This window comes from Eretmochelys imbricata, chromosome 16 (assembly GCF_965152235.1).
Source record: "Eretmochelys imbricata isolate rEreImb1 chromosome 16, rEreImb1.hap1, whole genome shotgun sequence".
Classification (NCBI taxonomy): Eukaryota; Metazoa; Chordata; order Testudines; family Cheloniidae; genus Eretmochelys; species Eretmochelys imbricata.
Genome location: NC_135587.1, coordinates 7,268,901 through 7,286,216, shown reverse-complemented (window position 1 = coordinate 7,286,216; position 17,316 = coordinate 7,268,901). Strand labels below are relative to the sequence as shown.

Genomic DNA, 17,316 nt, shown 5'->3' with positions numbered 1-17,316 from the left:
TTCAGGAACTGCAATCCAGGCATCCGTTTCTGCCGGGGATGGAGCAGGATCCGTACGGCTCACGCTTTGCCGGCTTGTTGGTTTCTCCGACACAGGTTCCCTCTGATCCCACCCCCCAGCTCTCGGCAACCCTGCTGATCACCACGCTGCTTCTCGTGAAATTGAGATGAGGCTTGGCTGTGCTAGACAAGGCCCAGACACCGTGTGGGGGAAGCCCAACGCTTCCACCCAGGGCCTCCTGGCGATGTGAGACACAGCTCATGGGAAAATGCTAGAGGAACAAAGCAGGCCCCTCAGACAGAGGGCACAGCTGGAGCACTCCCCAGTTCGGTTTGTTCTCACTGTCCGAAACATGCGTAGGAAAGATGGACACTATGGCAAGAGACAGCCCTGGCTTAACCAGGATATCTTCAATGATCTGAAACTCAAAAAAGAGTCTTACAAAAAGTGGAAAGTAGGTCAAATTGCAAAGGATGGATATAAACAAATAACACAAGTATGTAGGGACAAAATTAGAAAGGCCAAGGCACAAAGAGAGATTACCCCTTTATGTCTCTAGCTAGTTTAGCAAGAAAACATTCTACAAGAACATTAGAAACAAGAGGAAGACCAAGGACAGGGTAGGCCTGTTACTAAACAAGGGAGGAAAAACAATAACAGAAGCATTAAATGATGTTTTTGTTTCAGTTTTCACCAAAAAGGTTAATAGCAATTGGACATCTAACATACTGAATGCCAGTGAAAATGAGGTAGGATCAGAGGCTAAAATAGGGAAAGATTAAAAATCACTAGGACAAGTTAGATGTCTTCAAGTCACCAGGGCCTGATGAAATCCATCCTAGATTAGAATACTCAAGGAGCTGAATGAGGAGATATCTGAGCCATTAGTGATTATCTTCAAAAAGTCATGGAAGATGGGAGAGATTCCAGAGGACTGGGAAAGGACAAATATAGTGCCCATCTATAAAAAGGGAAATAAGGACAACCCGGGGAATTACAGACCAGTCAGCTTAACGTCTGTACCCGGAAAGATAATGGAGCAAATAATTAAGCAAGCAAACACCTGGAAGATAATAATTTTGATAAGTAACAGTCAGCATGGATTTGTCAAGAACAAATCAGGTGAAACCAACCTGATGGCTTTCAGGGTAACAAGCCTCGTGGATATGGGGAAAGTGGTAGATGTGGTATATCTTGACGTTAGCTTTTTGATACCTTCTCATAAACAAACTAAGGAAACATAGCCTAGATGGAGCTACTATAAAGTGGGTGCATAACTGGTTGGAAAATTGTTCCCAGAGAGTAGTTATCAGTGGTTCACAGTCAAGCTGGAAGGGCATATCGAGTGGGGTCCCGCAGTGATCAGTTCTGGGTCCAGTTCTGTTCAATGTCTTCATCAATGATTTAGATAATGGCATAAAGAGTACATTTAAAAAGTCTGTGAACGATACCAAGCTGGGAGAGGTTGCAAGTGCTTTGGAGGATAGGACTAAAATTCAAAATGATGTGGACAAACTGGAGAAATGGTCTGAAGTCAATAGGATGAAATTTCATAAGGACAAGTGCAAAATACTTTACTTCGGAAGGAATAATCAGTTGCACACATACAAAATGGGAAATGACTGCCTAGGAAGGAGTACTGCGGAAAGGGATCTTGGGTTCATAGTGACCACAAGCTAAATATGAGTCAACAATGTAACGCTGTTGCAAAAAAGCAAACATAATTCTGGGATGTATTAGCAGGAGTGTTGTAAGCAAAACACAAGAAGTAATTCTTCTGCTCTACTCTGCTCTCATTAGGCCTCAACTGGAGTCTTGTGTCCAGTTCTGGGCGCTGCATTTCAGAAAAGATGTGAACAAATTGGAAAAAGTCCAGGGAAGGGTAACAAAAACGATTAAAGGTCTAGAAAACATGACCTATACGGGAAGACTGAAAATAATGGGTCTGTCTAGTCTGGAGAAGAGTAGACTGAGAGTGGACATGATAACAGTTTTCAAGTACATAAAAGGTTGTTACAAGGAGGAGGGAGAAAAATTGTTCTTCTTAACCTCTGAGGACAGGACAAGAAGCAATGGGCTTAAATTGCAGCAAGGGCAGTTTAGATTGGACATTAGGAAAAACTTCCTAACTGTCAGGGTGGTTAAGCACTGAAATAAATTGCCGAGAGAGGATGTGGAGATTTTTAAGAGCAAGTTGGACAAACACCTGTCAGGGATGGTCTAGATAATACTTAGTCCTGCCATGAGTGCAGGGGACTGGACTAGATGACCTCTCGAGGTCCCTTCCAGTCCTACGATTCTTTGATGCTATGGCCCCTGTGATGAAGTGGGAATTGTTTGTAGTATGTTGTATGAAGCTTGTGTGTGCCTCAGTTTCCCCATGTGCTGCATTGTTACCTAAGGGGTGAGAAAGGGCTGTTTGCTCTCATAGCGGTGAAAGAGACATAGATATGGGTGTCACCTGGCTGTCTGGATCTGGGTTCCCTTATCAATGGAGCCTCTGAAAAGACAATGGCAAATTTAATTGCCTGGACATTGATACCTAGCAACCAAGGCCCCAGAGAGATATAGACTTCCCCGCCTCTCAGCAGGGGCTGAGCAGCATCTCCCCAGCTCAGGAACAAGGGACTGGGTAGGTGGGAGGGGATAAGTGTTGGCTGCTAGAGGCAGTCGGAGCTCTCACCTGGAGTTTGACAAAGGAAATCAGATGGAGAGACAGAGCTTGAGCAATGGAGCTCACTACAGCTTGGCTGGGCTCTGGGCTGACCAGAATGGACTATTCTTAACCTTCATCTCTGTGCTACCCTCAGGACGTCCCACGCTGCGTTCCAGTTAACAAATAAGCCGACTGTTCTGACAACGCTGTGTGAGGGTCACTGCAAATGCTGGGCAAGGTGCATCAATCCTCAAAGAGTGGATAAGTCTCCATTGGGGCCTGTCTCAGTTGGACTCCCTGAACGGGGCTCATGGTGGGAAGCAGGGGTGCTGCAGGCCCAGAGGTCCAGTCTAAGGAGACGGTGAAGTCACGTGGCTTACCCTGTAGGAAAAGCGAGACCCCTAGGGGGACTGGCACACTGAGGGGGTTCCTCCTAGAGACCCTTCTAAAGCTGGGGCCACTGCACTGATCCTGTGGATCAGGGACACCCCCAAAGGGGAACAAAGGATGACGCCAGGGCAAGGGAAGCACTGATGGCTCAGAGAATGCGTAGAACTCTCTGCTCCTTCAGCAGCCAAGGAACTGGAGGGAGTTGGGTCCTGTCCCGTGTTAACTCAGATCCTGCAGTAGGGCAGAGAAGGCCACAGCTTTTATGGGAGAGAAAAGCCACCCACTCTCCTTGCTCAGCCTGCCTAAGCCCAGCTGTCCCTGTAAGAGAGAGAGCACTGTCCCTTGGGGCCCAGACAAGACAGGGCTTGTGGGTAATGGCTCAAAAGGGCTGGGGTTGCAGGACACTGACAGACCCTGTGGTTCTCTCTGGCTCCCAAACTACCCAGCCTGTGCTGCCTCTGTGCAGGGTCTCCCAGCTTCCTGCCAAGGTGGGCAGGCACAGATTCCCTCAGCCTGGGCCCTGGCAGCAGGCCAGCCTGGCAGGCAGAGGGGCAGGCTTCATACTGGATGAGAGAGCCCATGCACTCAGAAAGACTGGTCTGACCCAGTGATGGCCCCGAGTGCAGAGTGCAGGCCTGAGCGGCACTCCCCCAAAGCGATGTGGGGAGAGGCTCTGGGGTCCATTCCCGTCAGGCAGCTCTGAAGTGGCCCATCTGCATGGGTCCATGAGCCGGGTGCTGGCACTGTAGGTAAAAGCAGGCTAAACCAAACTGAAGGGATGGGATGGGTAGCTGATGGGGTGCTCAGGGAAGGACAATTCACAGCCCCGGCAGAGCCCTGTGGGATGCCAAAAATCTCAATGCCAGGGAAGCAGTGTGTCTGGCTAGCAAGGGCACCGCTGATTTCCTTGTGGGAATCCCAATCAGGAGACCTTGGGAACATGCACAAGCAGATCAGTGAGCAGGGCTGCAAGAGGCTCGGGCTGGGAGCCTTTATGGTCCGTTCTGCTGCATCTGCATTGCTCACCAGAGCATCCAACAGGGACGGGAAAAGCCCTCTACAGAAGCCTGCTACTCCTGAACTTGGCAAAGGCAGGCTGGTCTCACATTGCCCAGGATTGATAGCCTGCTGTGCCTGGCACTGCGCCCTAGCGCCTTCAGCCTGCTCTCGTTTGCCACCAGAACCCTCTCTGCTCCTGCAGCCAGGCTCTGCGCGGGGAACCAGTGCCAGCCAAGGAACAAAGCGCTGCTGTTCGCCTGGAGCAGAAACCAGGTGATGGGGAGAACAGGGAGGGGGCATGGAAACAGGATCCTCAGTGTCTGAGGTAGAAGAGACCCCGTCGGCTCCTCTGTTCCTGTCACCAAGCAGGGATGTTCCCCACAGGACAAGCCAGCAGTGCGATCCCACTGCTCCCTGAGAGCCAGGCTGGCTCCGAGTGCAGGGGTCACGCTGGAACGTTGCTGCTTTAGGATGTTCGCGCAGGCACCTGGAGCTGGAAATATCCCTGTGGTACCATCCAGCTCTGGAGACCCGGAGAACGACACCTTGGTCCCAAGGCCCATGCTGTGCTACTGCTGCAGAGGGTCCTTGGCAGTTAATGACACGGGCCTGCAGCGAGCCGGGGAACTACAGAGCACGCCTCGGCCTCAGAGTGATTAGCAGGGGACAAACCCATCCCTGGGAGTCTCACCCGTGGAACCGTGCCTCTTGTGCTCTGGTTTGGAGAACGGAAGCAACCATGGGTCTGTCTTTCCTCTCGCTTGCTCTCATTTTACACCAATTTCAATGGAGTTACCCCAATTTACACCGGGGAGAGAATCAGGCCCCAGGGCTTTCCCTGTAACGTTTCACTCAGGGGTCCACAAACGTCCCCATGGGTGGAAAATGTCCTACCAGGCACCTACCCATTGCTCACAATGGCACAGACATCACCCCATCAGGGTCCCGTAACATCTCTGTGCCGGGCCAGCACTTGCTGACGTGGGAAAGGTTACATCACAAAGGCACTTCCTGGTCCCTTAGCTTCTTGCATTGCAATTGCAACACAGCCGCTGGAAGCAAAGAGGTGGAGCCAGCCTCACTCCTCCACAGAGCACAGCTAGACAACCAGGGCCCAGCAGGTGGTCCCACCTATGCCACGACGGGCATGGGCAGTGCTCCTCTCCTGCTTTCCTCCACGCAACTGGATTGCGCGGTCAACCATCTCCCTTCCTCCCCGCCGCTTCCTGCCACCCCAGCAGGCCCCAAGAGGGACACTAAATCCCAGCACCCCATTGCTCTGCCTGCAGGTGCTTGGGGGTCTCCACCTCTTTCAGCCGATGCTCCTTCTCCGCCACAATGTGTTGGATCATCATCGCCACCGAATAGACCCAGGAGATCACCATGCACAAGGGCATCATATGCTCGATGACGAACAGGAAACTGGGAAAGAGAGCAGCAAAGCACCATGAGAGCGCCCTGCTGGCCAGCCTCCCCATGTGGGTCTGGGGCGACAGGGAGCCCTGCACCAACCCTCGCTGGTGGGAGGGGAAGGAAGTGGAATAGGGGCCCATCAATTCTGCTCCAGTCTCCCTCAGCCCCAAGCACCGTGCCGAAACGTCACGGCCAAGTTCTCGCCACACTGCCTGGGCTGGGGCCTTGTCTCCATTTCAGTTTGGCACCCAGGCAATTCCTGCTGGAGGCCACTTGGGCCTAGCAAGGTATTTGCCCAGGGGAGAGGCAGGGACTGGGATTGGTGTGTCAGGTCCCTGCAGCCCCCCCATGACATGGCATGACACTCCCGCTGTCGTTCTCCCCCCTCACCCACTCCTGGCGTAACTCACTCGTCCCTGGTGTAACACGGGTACGGGAACATCTGCACGTAGTTGCCGGGCTCCACCACATCGTGGCCCACGAAGGTGTTGATTATGGCTCGCTCCATCATGTCTGAGGGGAGACAGAAGAGCCCAGGTCAGCGAGGGGCAGGGACGGTGCCACTCATCAAGAGGGTGCCATGGGCGCTGCTATGAGGCTGCTGGCAGGAGGAACCCAGGCCACTCACCCTGGATCCACACGAACCCGTAAAGGAAGTAGAAGCGCCCGCCCGTGTTGGGGCCCGGGCGCCAGTATGCCCGCCTGATCTCGTTGGTCTTCTCGGTGAAACTGGAATTCTGCCGGATCTTGTACATCACGTGGGGGGGCAGGGAGCCATCCTTGTTGGTCTGGAAGATCACACCTGAGGGAAGAGCATGCTCAGAGCGCTGAAGTTGGGGCCTTCCTCTCCCTGCCAGCTCTGGGGCTAGCGTACTCCGGGGCAGGGAGGGCACACTCACTCCTCCGGGACCCAAGCGGGCAGCCCACGCACCGAGGGCATTACCCAAAGAGATCAATGGGGTCCTATTGACCTCAGTGAGCTTCAGACCCGACCCCACGCGAGGGGGCAGCGAGAATCCAGAACAGGAGAAGAGGAGCATCTCACAGGCCTTTACATTAAGACCCGGAGCCACCTTAAGAGAGCTTCCCTCATTTTATAGTTGAGGAAACTGAGGCACGGAGCAGTTCAGTGACTAGCCCAAAGTCACCCAGCAAGTTAGTGGTAGGGCCAAGACCAGTCTCCTGCTCTCTCCCATAGTGCCTTCTGTTCCTGCTATGGACAATACACATGGGGATTATTGGGGGGGATTCCTTGTATCTGAAATTAGTGACCTGCCCAAAGGGCAGCCCGCCGGCTAGCATTTGTACAGGCCACCGGCCAGCGTGCACTCCCTGCTCATGGCACACACATGATCCCCTTAGATTGCCAGCCTCCTGCACATGCTGCAAGCGCAAACACAGCAGGGATCGACAGACAGACCTAGGGGAGGGATCGGCTGATCCTGCCAGCCTCCCTAGGGACTGCTACCTCCCGGTAATTGCTGCCTGAGCCCCATGGGGGATGGGTGCTCCCAGCAGTGCTGGGTCTGGCTGAGACACGGAGCAACATGAGCCCCAAACCCCACTCCCATGAGGGGCTCTAACAAAAGGGGGAGCTGCAGTGAAGCTGGTTCCCAGAAGCCAGGGCCTAGTATTAGCTGAGGCCATGGGGTGGCTGAGCAAATGGGCCTCGCTGCACTCAGGCGCTCCAGTAAGCCCCAAAATCCAAACCCACAGATCTGGAAGTGCTGGGCTCAAAGCCCACGGCAGCTGGCTGGGCCCAGAGCAGACAGACAAAGCCGGGGGGTTGGTTTCCAAGCTTGCAAGTCAGCAGGATGGTGAATGGACATGCCCTGAGATGACAAGGGAGACGAACCAAGTGTGGCCCAGTGACCGGAGAGAGGAGAGGGAAGGAAAGCATGAGGCCGGGGCTGGGACGTACTTGCAAACACCGTGACGTTGTCCTGGTACGCCTGGTTCAGCGTGTAGTTCACAATGCTCTCCTCGTCAGGGAAGCCCTTGAAGATGTCCACGCTGACCTGGCGGGAGGGAAAGGCCCCGTGAGACCCCCACTGCCCAGGAACAGCTCCCCGTGCTCCTGCTGCCCCGCGGGGGGCGTTCCTGGGCACGCTCCCGTGGCCGCTGTCCCAAACTCCCTCTCAGTCAGCTGCATCCAAACACTGCCCCGGGATGGGGTGTAAACAGGGAGCACTGATGAGACAGCCTGAGCCCGAGCAGAGTGCATTGCCAGCCCTGGGGCCAGTGCACAGCCATAGCCACCTCTCTGCGCACCCAGGGGCTACTCCATCAGGACGGCGCTCCCCGTAGCTGCGGCTGGCCACCAAGGGGAGTCCTGCAAGCAGCCCTGCCAAAGGCGCTTGGATCTACCCCGCATTCACCCCCATTACCAGCTACGCCCTAACTCTTCAGCAGAGTGCTCTGGGAGGCCCACACACAGCGGCCTCAGGTGAAAGGTCCTGGCACAGCAAACTAGAGCAAGGAAGGGCTGAGTCAGACCTGCTAGGATTTGAACCTGTGGTTCCAGGGGATCCTAGGGGGTACAGACCACCCAGCTACTACAAGGCCCCCTAGACGAGCCCCGGTACAGAGGCAGCAGGGCCTCCCAGCATTCCTGGGCAGCCTGGCAGGACCCAGGCTTGGCGCCAAGAGGCTGCGTGGCCCGCACCTTGGCCATGAACTGGATCCAGCCACAGGCGGCATTGTCGATGGTGTCCAGCTGCTGCAGCAGAGCGCTGGCATTGGGCAGCGAGAAGTTGCTGTCGATGAAGCTGCGGAGGAGGTTGTTGTCCGAGGCGTTCAGGATCTCGGGGTGCTTGTGGAGGTCATTGGTGAACTGGGGAGAAGGATAGGCCCGGGGAGAGAGACAGACCGAGGAAAGAAAGGATGAAATGGTGCAGAGGAGCTGAGGGGCTTCCATACCTCACCCCATCTCCTCTTGGTGCTACTTGCACAACTCACATGGGGGGGCCCCACTCCCCCTGCCGTGCACCATCATTTGCAGCCGTGCAAACACCTTCCTATCTGCCCCCCTTGCTCTCATCAGCAGGGGCGCTTTACACAACCCTGCACGGCCATCAGGAACAAAGCAGGGTTGTGGGCAATCGGGCACTGAATTGCCATGCCAATGCAATACAGAGAGAAGTGCCCAGCATAGGGCATGTGCCCTGGCATCTGGTGCACTGGTCACGGGGCAGCTGGAGGCAGCCAGCCAGCCTCAGTAAGCCAGGAGCAGGGAAGGGGCCCAGAAGACATCTCTCCCTTCCCCTGTTCTGTAATGTTACTATAACTAGGCATCTGAATGGTCAAACTGCGTCACTCAGCACTGACACCCCGGTCTGAGAATGTTGGCTCCCGCCCCCGAGACTGGATACAAAGTCTGGGAGCTGACAGGCTGAGGGGAGACAGCCCTCCCCAACAGTCCCGCACCCGGATGAGAGCCGTCTATTGGCTTCGCTCCAAACCCATTCCTCCCCTTCCCCGGCCCACAAGCACCTCCTGAAGCCAGCGGATCCGTCGCTGTAGTTTGCCCTCCTCCAGGAAGCCCCGTATCTCGGAGGAGATGTTCAGCCAGACCTGGGCGTAGCGAGTCACGTTCCCGACAAAGGCAAAGGTCTCATTGGCCTGTGGGGAGAGAGGGGAGTGGAGATGGCAGGGGACATGGAGGCAATGGGAGACGATTGGCCCACTGCATGCCTGGGACTGGGATCAGTATGCTGCCCAGGTCATTAAGGCTCCCACAAGAGCAGGGTTAAGGACCCATACGCAGCAGGGAGAGCTGGACAAGTCAAACCAGTGCAGACACACACGGCATTACTCCAGAGTAGCTACTGCACTTGAAATTCACCTCCACTCTTAATCCAAATTCACTTTCAAGTGGAGACACGCCTTTAAATTGGCCTGACCCTCAGCCGGATCGGTTTAGCATCATTCACTCATTTGTGGACAATGGGAGGCAGCCAGTTGGCTGTGCTCCCAGCTTGTCCCGCTGGGCAGCATATCCCAGTCCCCTTGTGCTCCCTGGCTTTGCCGTCAGTGAGTTGTCTAGTCTGTTCTTACGCTGCCAGCTCCTGGGGGCGGGGACTGGCTCGTTCTGTGTCTATAGCATGCGGTCCTAGCCTGTAGGCATTGTCAGAAGCCAGTCTAAGCAAGGGTTAAACCCACTTCAATGCATCTATGGTAGGGGCCCTCACCAGTTTAACTAGGTCACTTTAAAACCAATGTAATTAAATCAGCACAACTCTTGTAACCCAGACAAGGCCTGCCCGGTCGCCGATAGTGAATGGCACTGATGCAGCTGGCCTCCAGATGGGACCCTGGGACCTAATTCCTCTCTGCCTGGGCATTTACCTGTGTGCAAAGCAGGTACGCAATGCTGCTAAACCAGCATTCTTCTCGCTGGCCTCTGCCATTCACTGCCTGGGTGTAACAAGCCTCATGCAGGGAACTGGCCCTGGGCTGGCATCATGCACTTTCCTGTCGTGTGCCTGGCGCTGGGACCGGCGATGTCAGAGGAAACCACAAAGGAAATGAACACCCGGCTTCCGAGGTGTCACCTACAGGCCAAAGAGGGCCAGCAGCCTGCGGCACTGGGCTGGAAACCACCCTGGCTGGCTGCCACGCAGCCCAGAACAGCTGCGGATGTTACAACGAGCCCACAGTCACACTGAGCTCGGCCTCCAGCAGCAATTCAGCTGGAGGAAGGGAAAATACCTTCCCCCTCCCCTTCTGCATGCTGCCTTCAGTCACTGAGCCTTAATTACCGATTCCAAGGCAGAGCTCAATGGGCCCCCAGGGCTCCATGGCACAGCTCAAGGGCTGGAGCGATCCATTAAACCCGGCTCCTTAAGCGCTGCTGCCTGCCACAAGCTGCTCTCCAGAGAGCTGCTCAGAGCCACCCCGGCTAGCCATGGACTTTGAGACCTTAGGGGCTTCCAGGGGACCCCTCAATAGAAGCAGGGCTTAGAGTCTGATGGCCAGCAGGCCAGGCCGCCCTGTGCAGGCCCATCTGGGCCGGCCAGCACCCTCACCTTCAGGATGACCTTGTCCACCTCCGTCCCGACGGGCGAGTAAAGGATCTTGGGATTGCTGGTCATGAGGTGCACCAGCAGCCCCAGGTTACGCTGCTCCTTGCTGGTGAAGCCCAAGGAGCTCATGTTGCCCTGCTTCAGGGCCTCAGGCTCGATGGTGCTGGAAAAGGAAGCACGCGGGGTCAGTCCTGGGGCCAGAGGGGCCGTCCCTGAGGCCCAACGGGGGAGCCGCGCAAGGCGCTGCCAATGCACCTTGGGGACCAGAACTTCAACCCTGCAGCAAAGGGGAACGTGCCTGCAGCAGGGTCATGGCAGGGAGCCCGCACCCTCAGCGAATACCTGGCACGAGGAGCCTTCCTCCACCCTCCGTGTCATGGAGGGCTCTGATAGCCAGCCAGGCTGCAGAAGGAGGCGGCGTTTCAGTCACCCCAGCGCCCCCACCCGCCAAGGCAGAGGCCCCCCCTCTGTGGGAGAACTGGATCTGCAGCTCGAGGTCCCTCTGGAGAGTAGGTGCCAGTGCTGTACAGGGCGCTCACGAAACCCACTGCCCCATGTGTACATCGTGGAGGGGACCTGGCAAGGACCCTGCCAAGCATTCCAGTCCTGGCACATGCCTGGGGCTCCCACCCGCGGCGTATTCAGGCCTAGGCCAACAAGGCTTAGGCCTAGGGCAGCAAATTTGCAGGGGTGGCAAATCTGTAAGAGCAGACAGAGGCACCAACTTCCCCCAGCACCGGTGGGTGCTCGTGCCTCCCCGCCCCTGACGCCGCCCCAGCTCCACCCCTTCCCCGCCCCCATTCCAACCCCTTCCCCAAAGTCCCCGCCCCAACTCCACCCCCTCCCTGCCTCTATTGGTCCCCTTCCCCAAATCCCCGCCCCGGCCCTGCCTCCTCCCTGAGCGTGCCGCGTTCCCCCTTTCCCTCCCCAAGCCGCGAGAAGCTGTTTCGCGCACAAGCGCTGGCAGGGAGCGGGGAGAAGCAGGACCCAGCGGCACGCTCAGGGGAGGAGGCGGAGTCGGAGCGGAGGTGAGCTGGGGCAGGGGGCTGCCGCCGGCTGGGGGGGGCGGCAATTATTTCAGGGCCTGGTGCGGCAAAATCATTAATCTGCTGCTGGGTCCCACAGCAGCACAAGGCAAGGCCTGGTACTGAGCCCTGTCTGGACCGCTCCCCTACCCAACCAGTGATACTCCACGGTCATCTCCTGCGCCCCTCAGGGCAGTTAAACCAACCTGCTCCGCCCCTGGGCAAACTGGTCCTGCCCCGCCCCGCTCTCGGGGGCACTCCCTTTGCTGACCCCTGCACGTTCCATGCTGTGCAGGGGCCAGTGCACGAGGGGCCCAAGCACGGTTTCACACCGACTCACACGCTGGTGAGTCAGGGAGACGCCATGGGATTGGTGCAGTGCGAGCTGTGCCGTGGCAGCCTGGAAACCCTCCCACAGCCAAGGACACGTGGGCAGGATGTGCAGACCCACTCGGGCAACAGCCGGCATCACGCACACGGACTCGTGTGGGGGATGGGAGTGCTGCAGGGAAGGGCTGGATGGAGAGCTCTGGGGATGGATGCCCTTTCTCTACCCCTGGCATGGGCAGCAGCCGGCCTGGCTTTCCCCACGCGGCCTTGCTCACCAACTGCGCTCCGTGGTGGGAGGGCGCCCTGCCAGGGAGAGGGGGTGCAAGCTCTGAGGCCCGGGCTGACCTTGGCTCTCCGGCTGGCCAGCTCCCAAAGCAGCCCTGCTACCACGGCCTAGGCTACCTCCCTGTGTCCAGGCCCAAGCCAGCTGCAGGCACAGGGGGTGGAAATGGACCATCTGGGCCTAGTGCACTGACCCCTGCTCTCTCTTCCCAAAGGAGGAGTTTCCCACCCCTCCCTGCCCTGATAACGGAGCTTGGTCTTAACCTGCAGCTTCCCCGTGATCCCACTCATGCCACCCCCACCCCTGGGCCGTCTCTGCCAAGGGACCTTGCTCCTACCCTGGGTCCTCAGTTACTGCAGCCCCGGGCTCCCTTGCTCCCCTCATCCCAGGGACAGGGGCACCCGCCTGGCAGCTCCTACCGGTTGTTCCCGCACAGGATGGGCTGCAGTCCTGCCCAGAGCTGCACGAAGGCTGAGCACTGGCCCTGGGGGTTCTCTCCCACGGGCTCCCTGTCGCCCTCCTCCGTGGTGGAGTTGGCGCCGGCGGTGAAGTTGCCACCCCAGCTGGTGCTGTTGGTGGCGGGTGGGGGTGCTTTGCTGGTACAGGCGCCCTGGGGCAGCAGCTTGGCCAGAGCCGAGAGGATGTCCACGTCCTTCAGAACCTTCTCCATCTCCACCAGGTCCTCCAGGAGGGCGTGAAGCCGGTGCTGGGCCGCTGTGCTGTTCACCTCATCCAGCTTGAGCTGCAAAGCCAAGGGCGGGAGAGGTTCAGCAGCAGCGCTGGGTGCCCATGGGTCCTGCTCTCCCAGCAGTTACCAGGGCCAAGGAGTCCAGTCAGGAGAGAGCCAAGGAAATGCCCTCCTGGCTTGAAATACACGGGGTCCATCACAGATACAGGCTGTGCTTCCCAGAGCCTGGGCTGCTGTCCCCACAGCCCTGGACCCCCATCCATCCAGCCTCCCACGCTGTCACTGGCTTCCTACATTCAACTCCGTCAGCACTCTGCCTGGCCTCACACCTCCTCCTCCCACAGCCTCCACCTACTGCCCCTCATCCGCTCCCTCCAGCACCCCCCAGAGTGGGCTACTTGTCACACGGAAGGGTCCCATTTATCTGCAACCATCTGCAAGCCAGTGGCCCATTCCCTTTGCCCTGAGACGCCCCATTCCCCTTGCGCTGTGCGTCAGGGGAGCTCTATGGAAACACATCACAGTGGCCTTGTGCATTCGCAACGGGCATAAGCAGCTATAGGAAAACACCAGGAAGCCTCAGGCTCATGCCCAAGGTGACCGACACCTGCCAAGCCTCCATGGCCCGACTTCATATGGCAAGGTGCCTCACTCCAGGTGGCAGGCTCACGTGTACGGGCCAGGCCATTTGCTGCATCCCCTAAAGCCAACGGGGGCCCGCTGCTGACAGGCAGAGACAGTAGCCAGTGTAATTAACACAGCAGGCACTGTGCAATGACCCTGTTCAGCAAGAGGATGTGGGTCTGTGGAGCAGCTGGGCTCCCTGCACCCAGGCACCCTGAGTAGGGCTCTGCCGTTTTTCTAGGAAAGGCTCGGTAAGCACCCGGTGGGATTCTATTCGCCTCTCTGGCACATTCACCGTGCCCAGGCCCTGCTGCAAGGGCATGTCAGCACCGGTTCCCTTGCTCCAGCAGCTCTCCCAAGTGAGCCGGAATTGGAAGAAGCCACACATAACAGAGGTGAATAAACTGAATAATGTTAAGTGCCCCAGCCATCCCCTCCCTAGGGACCCCATGGCACCTGGGACTGGAGACTCCTGGGTGCAATTCCTGCCCTCACTGATGCCAGAAAGCAAGTCAGCACTGAGCACGCCACATGGGGAGAGCTGCACCCCTCAGCTGCACTGGTGGCCAGGGCCTGGGACAGGTGCCTGGAATACTCATGGAGCGCATGCCCACAAGTGGGGCTGTTCCCAGGGATATCGAGTGATGGTGCTTGTGGGACGGAGCTCTGCAAAGTCCTCGCCATGCCCAAGAGTGGAAGTGACAATGCTCTCCAGTCACTATCTCCTCCCAGGACCCTGAAGCCCCCCGGGAGCGAGGGAATGGCTTGGAGAGATGGACCAGGGCTCTGGGACAGCTGAAAGAGAAGGAGAGTGGATTCCCTTGCAAATAAAGGGGGCTGGTCTATGGGACAGGGACAACATCCCCTAGGCATGGCCCCATTCCCTGAACTGGCTAAGACCCGGTAGCCAGGAGGGCAGTGGCTGCACTGCGTTCAGGAGAGATCCGAGACACCCCAGCAAACCAACCCCGACCAACAGAACAGCTCTGCGTCTGCACATGGTGAGCACTGGGCAGGCAGAGGCCAAGCAGCTGGGGCAAAGGATGAATGGGCCCTTTGCAAACTCCGCCCTAGAGGCAGGGCTTTCTGAAATGACCAGTCAGCTGAGGAAGCAGGTGGTACAAGTGAAGCGGTAAACCATGATTTGAGGACTTAAACCTCCCACCTATGTCTGAGCTATTGATCACAGGAATGGGTGGGTGAGATTCTGTGGCCTGCATTGTGCGGGAGGTCAGACTAGATGATCATAATGGTCCCTTCTGACCTTAATATCTATGAATCTATGAAATATCAGACTGGGGAGGGCAAAGCCAGGTAGGAGGGAGGTGGGCCAGGAACAGCAAGAGCTACCTTGGCTTGTGGGGCAGAGGAGGGGAGCTGGGGGGAGGGAGGTCTGGGGTGTAGAGCACAGGGCCCCTAAGCCTCTGACTTTGCAATAGGAGTCTCAGCAGTGTTTGCCGACAGCTCAATGATCCCTCCTTATCCAGGGGGCTGGGGCTGATGGTGGAGCGCCATCCACAGGGGCCCCTGGCCTGCAGAATGCTCCGCCCCCGAGGTCTGAACCCACCCATATATGCTGGCTTAGCAGGCACACTCAAAGCCCACCCGGCTGAGCGGGCGCGGGCGGAGGGTGGATCCAGGAACTGGTGACTGAGTGCCAGCTGGCAAGAGGGAGATCAGCTGGAACAAGCACTACCTGTGACCTGGCCAGGACAGCTGATGCCTGGGGGCTGCAAGTTCAAGGAGCTGATGACTTGAGCCCAGTAGATCACGTCCCTGGATGGAGGGCTCTGAATCCTTATGCCATCTTCTGGCAAGGTGGGAGCAGATTGGCAGAGAGGGCAAGGCACGTACCCAGCTTCCCCCGCCAGCACGGGCAGGCCCAGGTGTCAGAGCAGGGCAGCCACGGACACTCTCCCCCCTCCACCAGGCAGAGGTGCCACTTACCCTGCTGACGACTTTGTGCACATCCAGCTGCTCCTTGAGCTCCATGCCCAGCTGTGTGAAGTGCTCCCGGCGGATGCTGGTGCTCCCGTTGCAGACGGTGGCCCGGTAGGTCTGCAGCCAGGTCTGCCGGTTCTCAGGGACAGTCAGGATCTGCTTCAGTTCCTCCTGATCCTGGTCACAGGTCAGGTGCTCCAGCACCGATGGCGTGAAGAGGATGCTCTGCGGGAGAGAGGACATGCTGTCACTCGCTGCCTGGGATGGCTTGGGCTGGGACAGCCAGACTCTTCCAAAAAGCAGGGGGATCCTTGTATTCTGAGCAGCCCCTCGCTTTCCCCTCCTGCCCAGGCAGCAGGGCACAGTGCCAGGCAGGGATCTGTTCCCAGCTCTGCTCGGACTCTGGGCATGTCCTTCACATGGGAAGGATGGAGACTCCAGCCAGAGAGCCCCATAGGCCAGCAGGGAGCAGTGGGGAATCCCAGCCAGAGACACTCTGCGGGCAGGAGTCCCAGCCGGAGGGGGTGAGTCCCCTCCAGCGTGGGGTCTAGGGAATACACACAGCCATCACATCAGAGTCTGCCCCCAAAAACCGCTCGCAGCCCCTCACCTCCATCTCCTTCACAAAGGCCTGGGGGCTGTAGGAAGCAGAGGCCTCGGAGGGGGCGCCGGCCAGACCCAGGGCCTGGGACAGGAGGTGCAGCAGGGCCTGCCTGTGGGTGGATCTCTTGGGGTCGCGCAGGGCCCTGTGGATCAGCCCGTCTTCCAAGTTTCTCCACCCGCCCAGGAGGCTCTCCTGGAACCGACAGGGGGAGAGGAGGTGAGGGGACTGGGGCAGGAGGTGAGATCCCTGGCAGGGTGTGGAATGAAGAAGGCCCCGTGGGGCACTAACAAGAGGCCCACATGTCCCCCAAACTTCTAGCTGGCCAGAGAAGAACAGCAGCATCTTCGCTCCCTCAGCCTCGAGGCCTGGCCAGCAGCAGGTGTGGGACAAAGGGACCTCAGGAAAGACAGGGGAAGGGGTCCACTGGGGACGGTACAACGAGAGCTTGGAGAAGGATGGAAAGGGGGACATGACCCAGGGGGCCTTGGGGGCACAGAGAAGGGGAGATTGCAGGGAACAGGCCCTGGAGACCTTCAGGGGTAGGGGATGCCGGAGGAGTCTGGGGACAGGGATAGGGTGGGGCATATGGCATCATTCGATGGAAGGAGAGGGCCTGGGTCCGAGGGGAAAGATGTAAAAGAGCGATGGGGTGCAGGGAGAGCTGGGGGCTAACGGAGGGGAGACGGGATGGGGATTTAGGGAGAGGGTGATGCGACGTGGTGAGCATGGATAAGTCCGCAGGGGCTGAGGGGGAAGGAGACATCCTCGTGGACTGGGAGCATCGGCTGAAGGCGGGGAGGGAACAGTCCGGAGTGCCTGGTGGGGGGATCTGTCCAGCGGGCCCAGGCACCTCCGTCTTCCCCAACTGTATCCAGGTAAGAGCCCCTGCCTGTGAGAGCCTCTGGGGCAGCCATTCTCTTGTGGGGGAGGGGAAGGAGAAGAGTCCTGGTCCCAGCAGCGTGGGCTCGGGCCTAATTGGGACGAGCGAGCCCTCCAACACAGGCTGCCTGGGGGTAGCAGTGACTGAAAGAGAGCCTGGACCGGACTGGAATGGGGCCAGTGGGAAAGGCTCCGTAGCCATCCCCCATCCCACTGCCCTGCTGCACACAACTGCGCTGAGGGCAGTGCAATGGGGTACCCCAATCCCGGCCCCTGTACTGAAGGGTGCCCAGTGCCCTTTGCAAAGGGCCTCTCGAGTTCGGGGAGAGCTCCCTGCCTCCCGCGCCTCCAGAGTGAGGGGCAGGGAAAATCCCCCCCATACGAGTACAAGAAGCCCACCTCAGCATGGCCGGCTGGGTGAGGTGACCTCTCCAGGTCCCTTCCAATCCCGCCTTGCCTT

The 17,316-nt window shown here is 58.0% G+C and overlaps 1 protein-coding gene across 1 annotated transcript in view; it reads right to left on the bottom strand.

Moving 5' to 3' along the window:
- Positions 1–17,316, bottom strand: part of ABCA2 (ATP binding cassette subfamily A member 2) — a 129,969-nt gene that overhangs the window by 45,056 nt on the left and 67,597 nt on the right. The window contains exons 8-17 of the mRNA XM_077836235.1: positions 15,984–16,169; positions 15,380–15,598; positions 12,540–12,862; positions 10,486–10,645; positions 8,951–9,079; positions 8,124–8,291; positions 7,380–7,476; positions 6,087–6,260; positions 5,869–5,971; positions 5,353–5,467 (exon numbers count right to left, since the gene is read on the bottom strand). Coding sequence (XP_077692361.1) covers positions 5,353–5,467; positions 5,869–5,971; positions 6,087–6,260; positions 7,380–7,476; positions 8,124–8,291; positions 8,951–9,079; positions 10,486–10,645; positions 12,540–12,862; positions 15,380–15,598; positions 15,984–16,169 — 1,674 coding nt within the window. The remainder of the gene's footprint in view (positions 1–5,352; positions 5,468–5,868; positions 5,972–6,086; positions 6,261–7,379; positions 7,477–8,123; positions 8,292–8,950; positions 9,080–10,485; positions 10,646–12,539; positions 12,863–15,379; positions 15,599–15,983; positions 16,170–17,316) is intronic.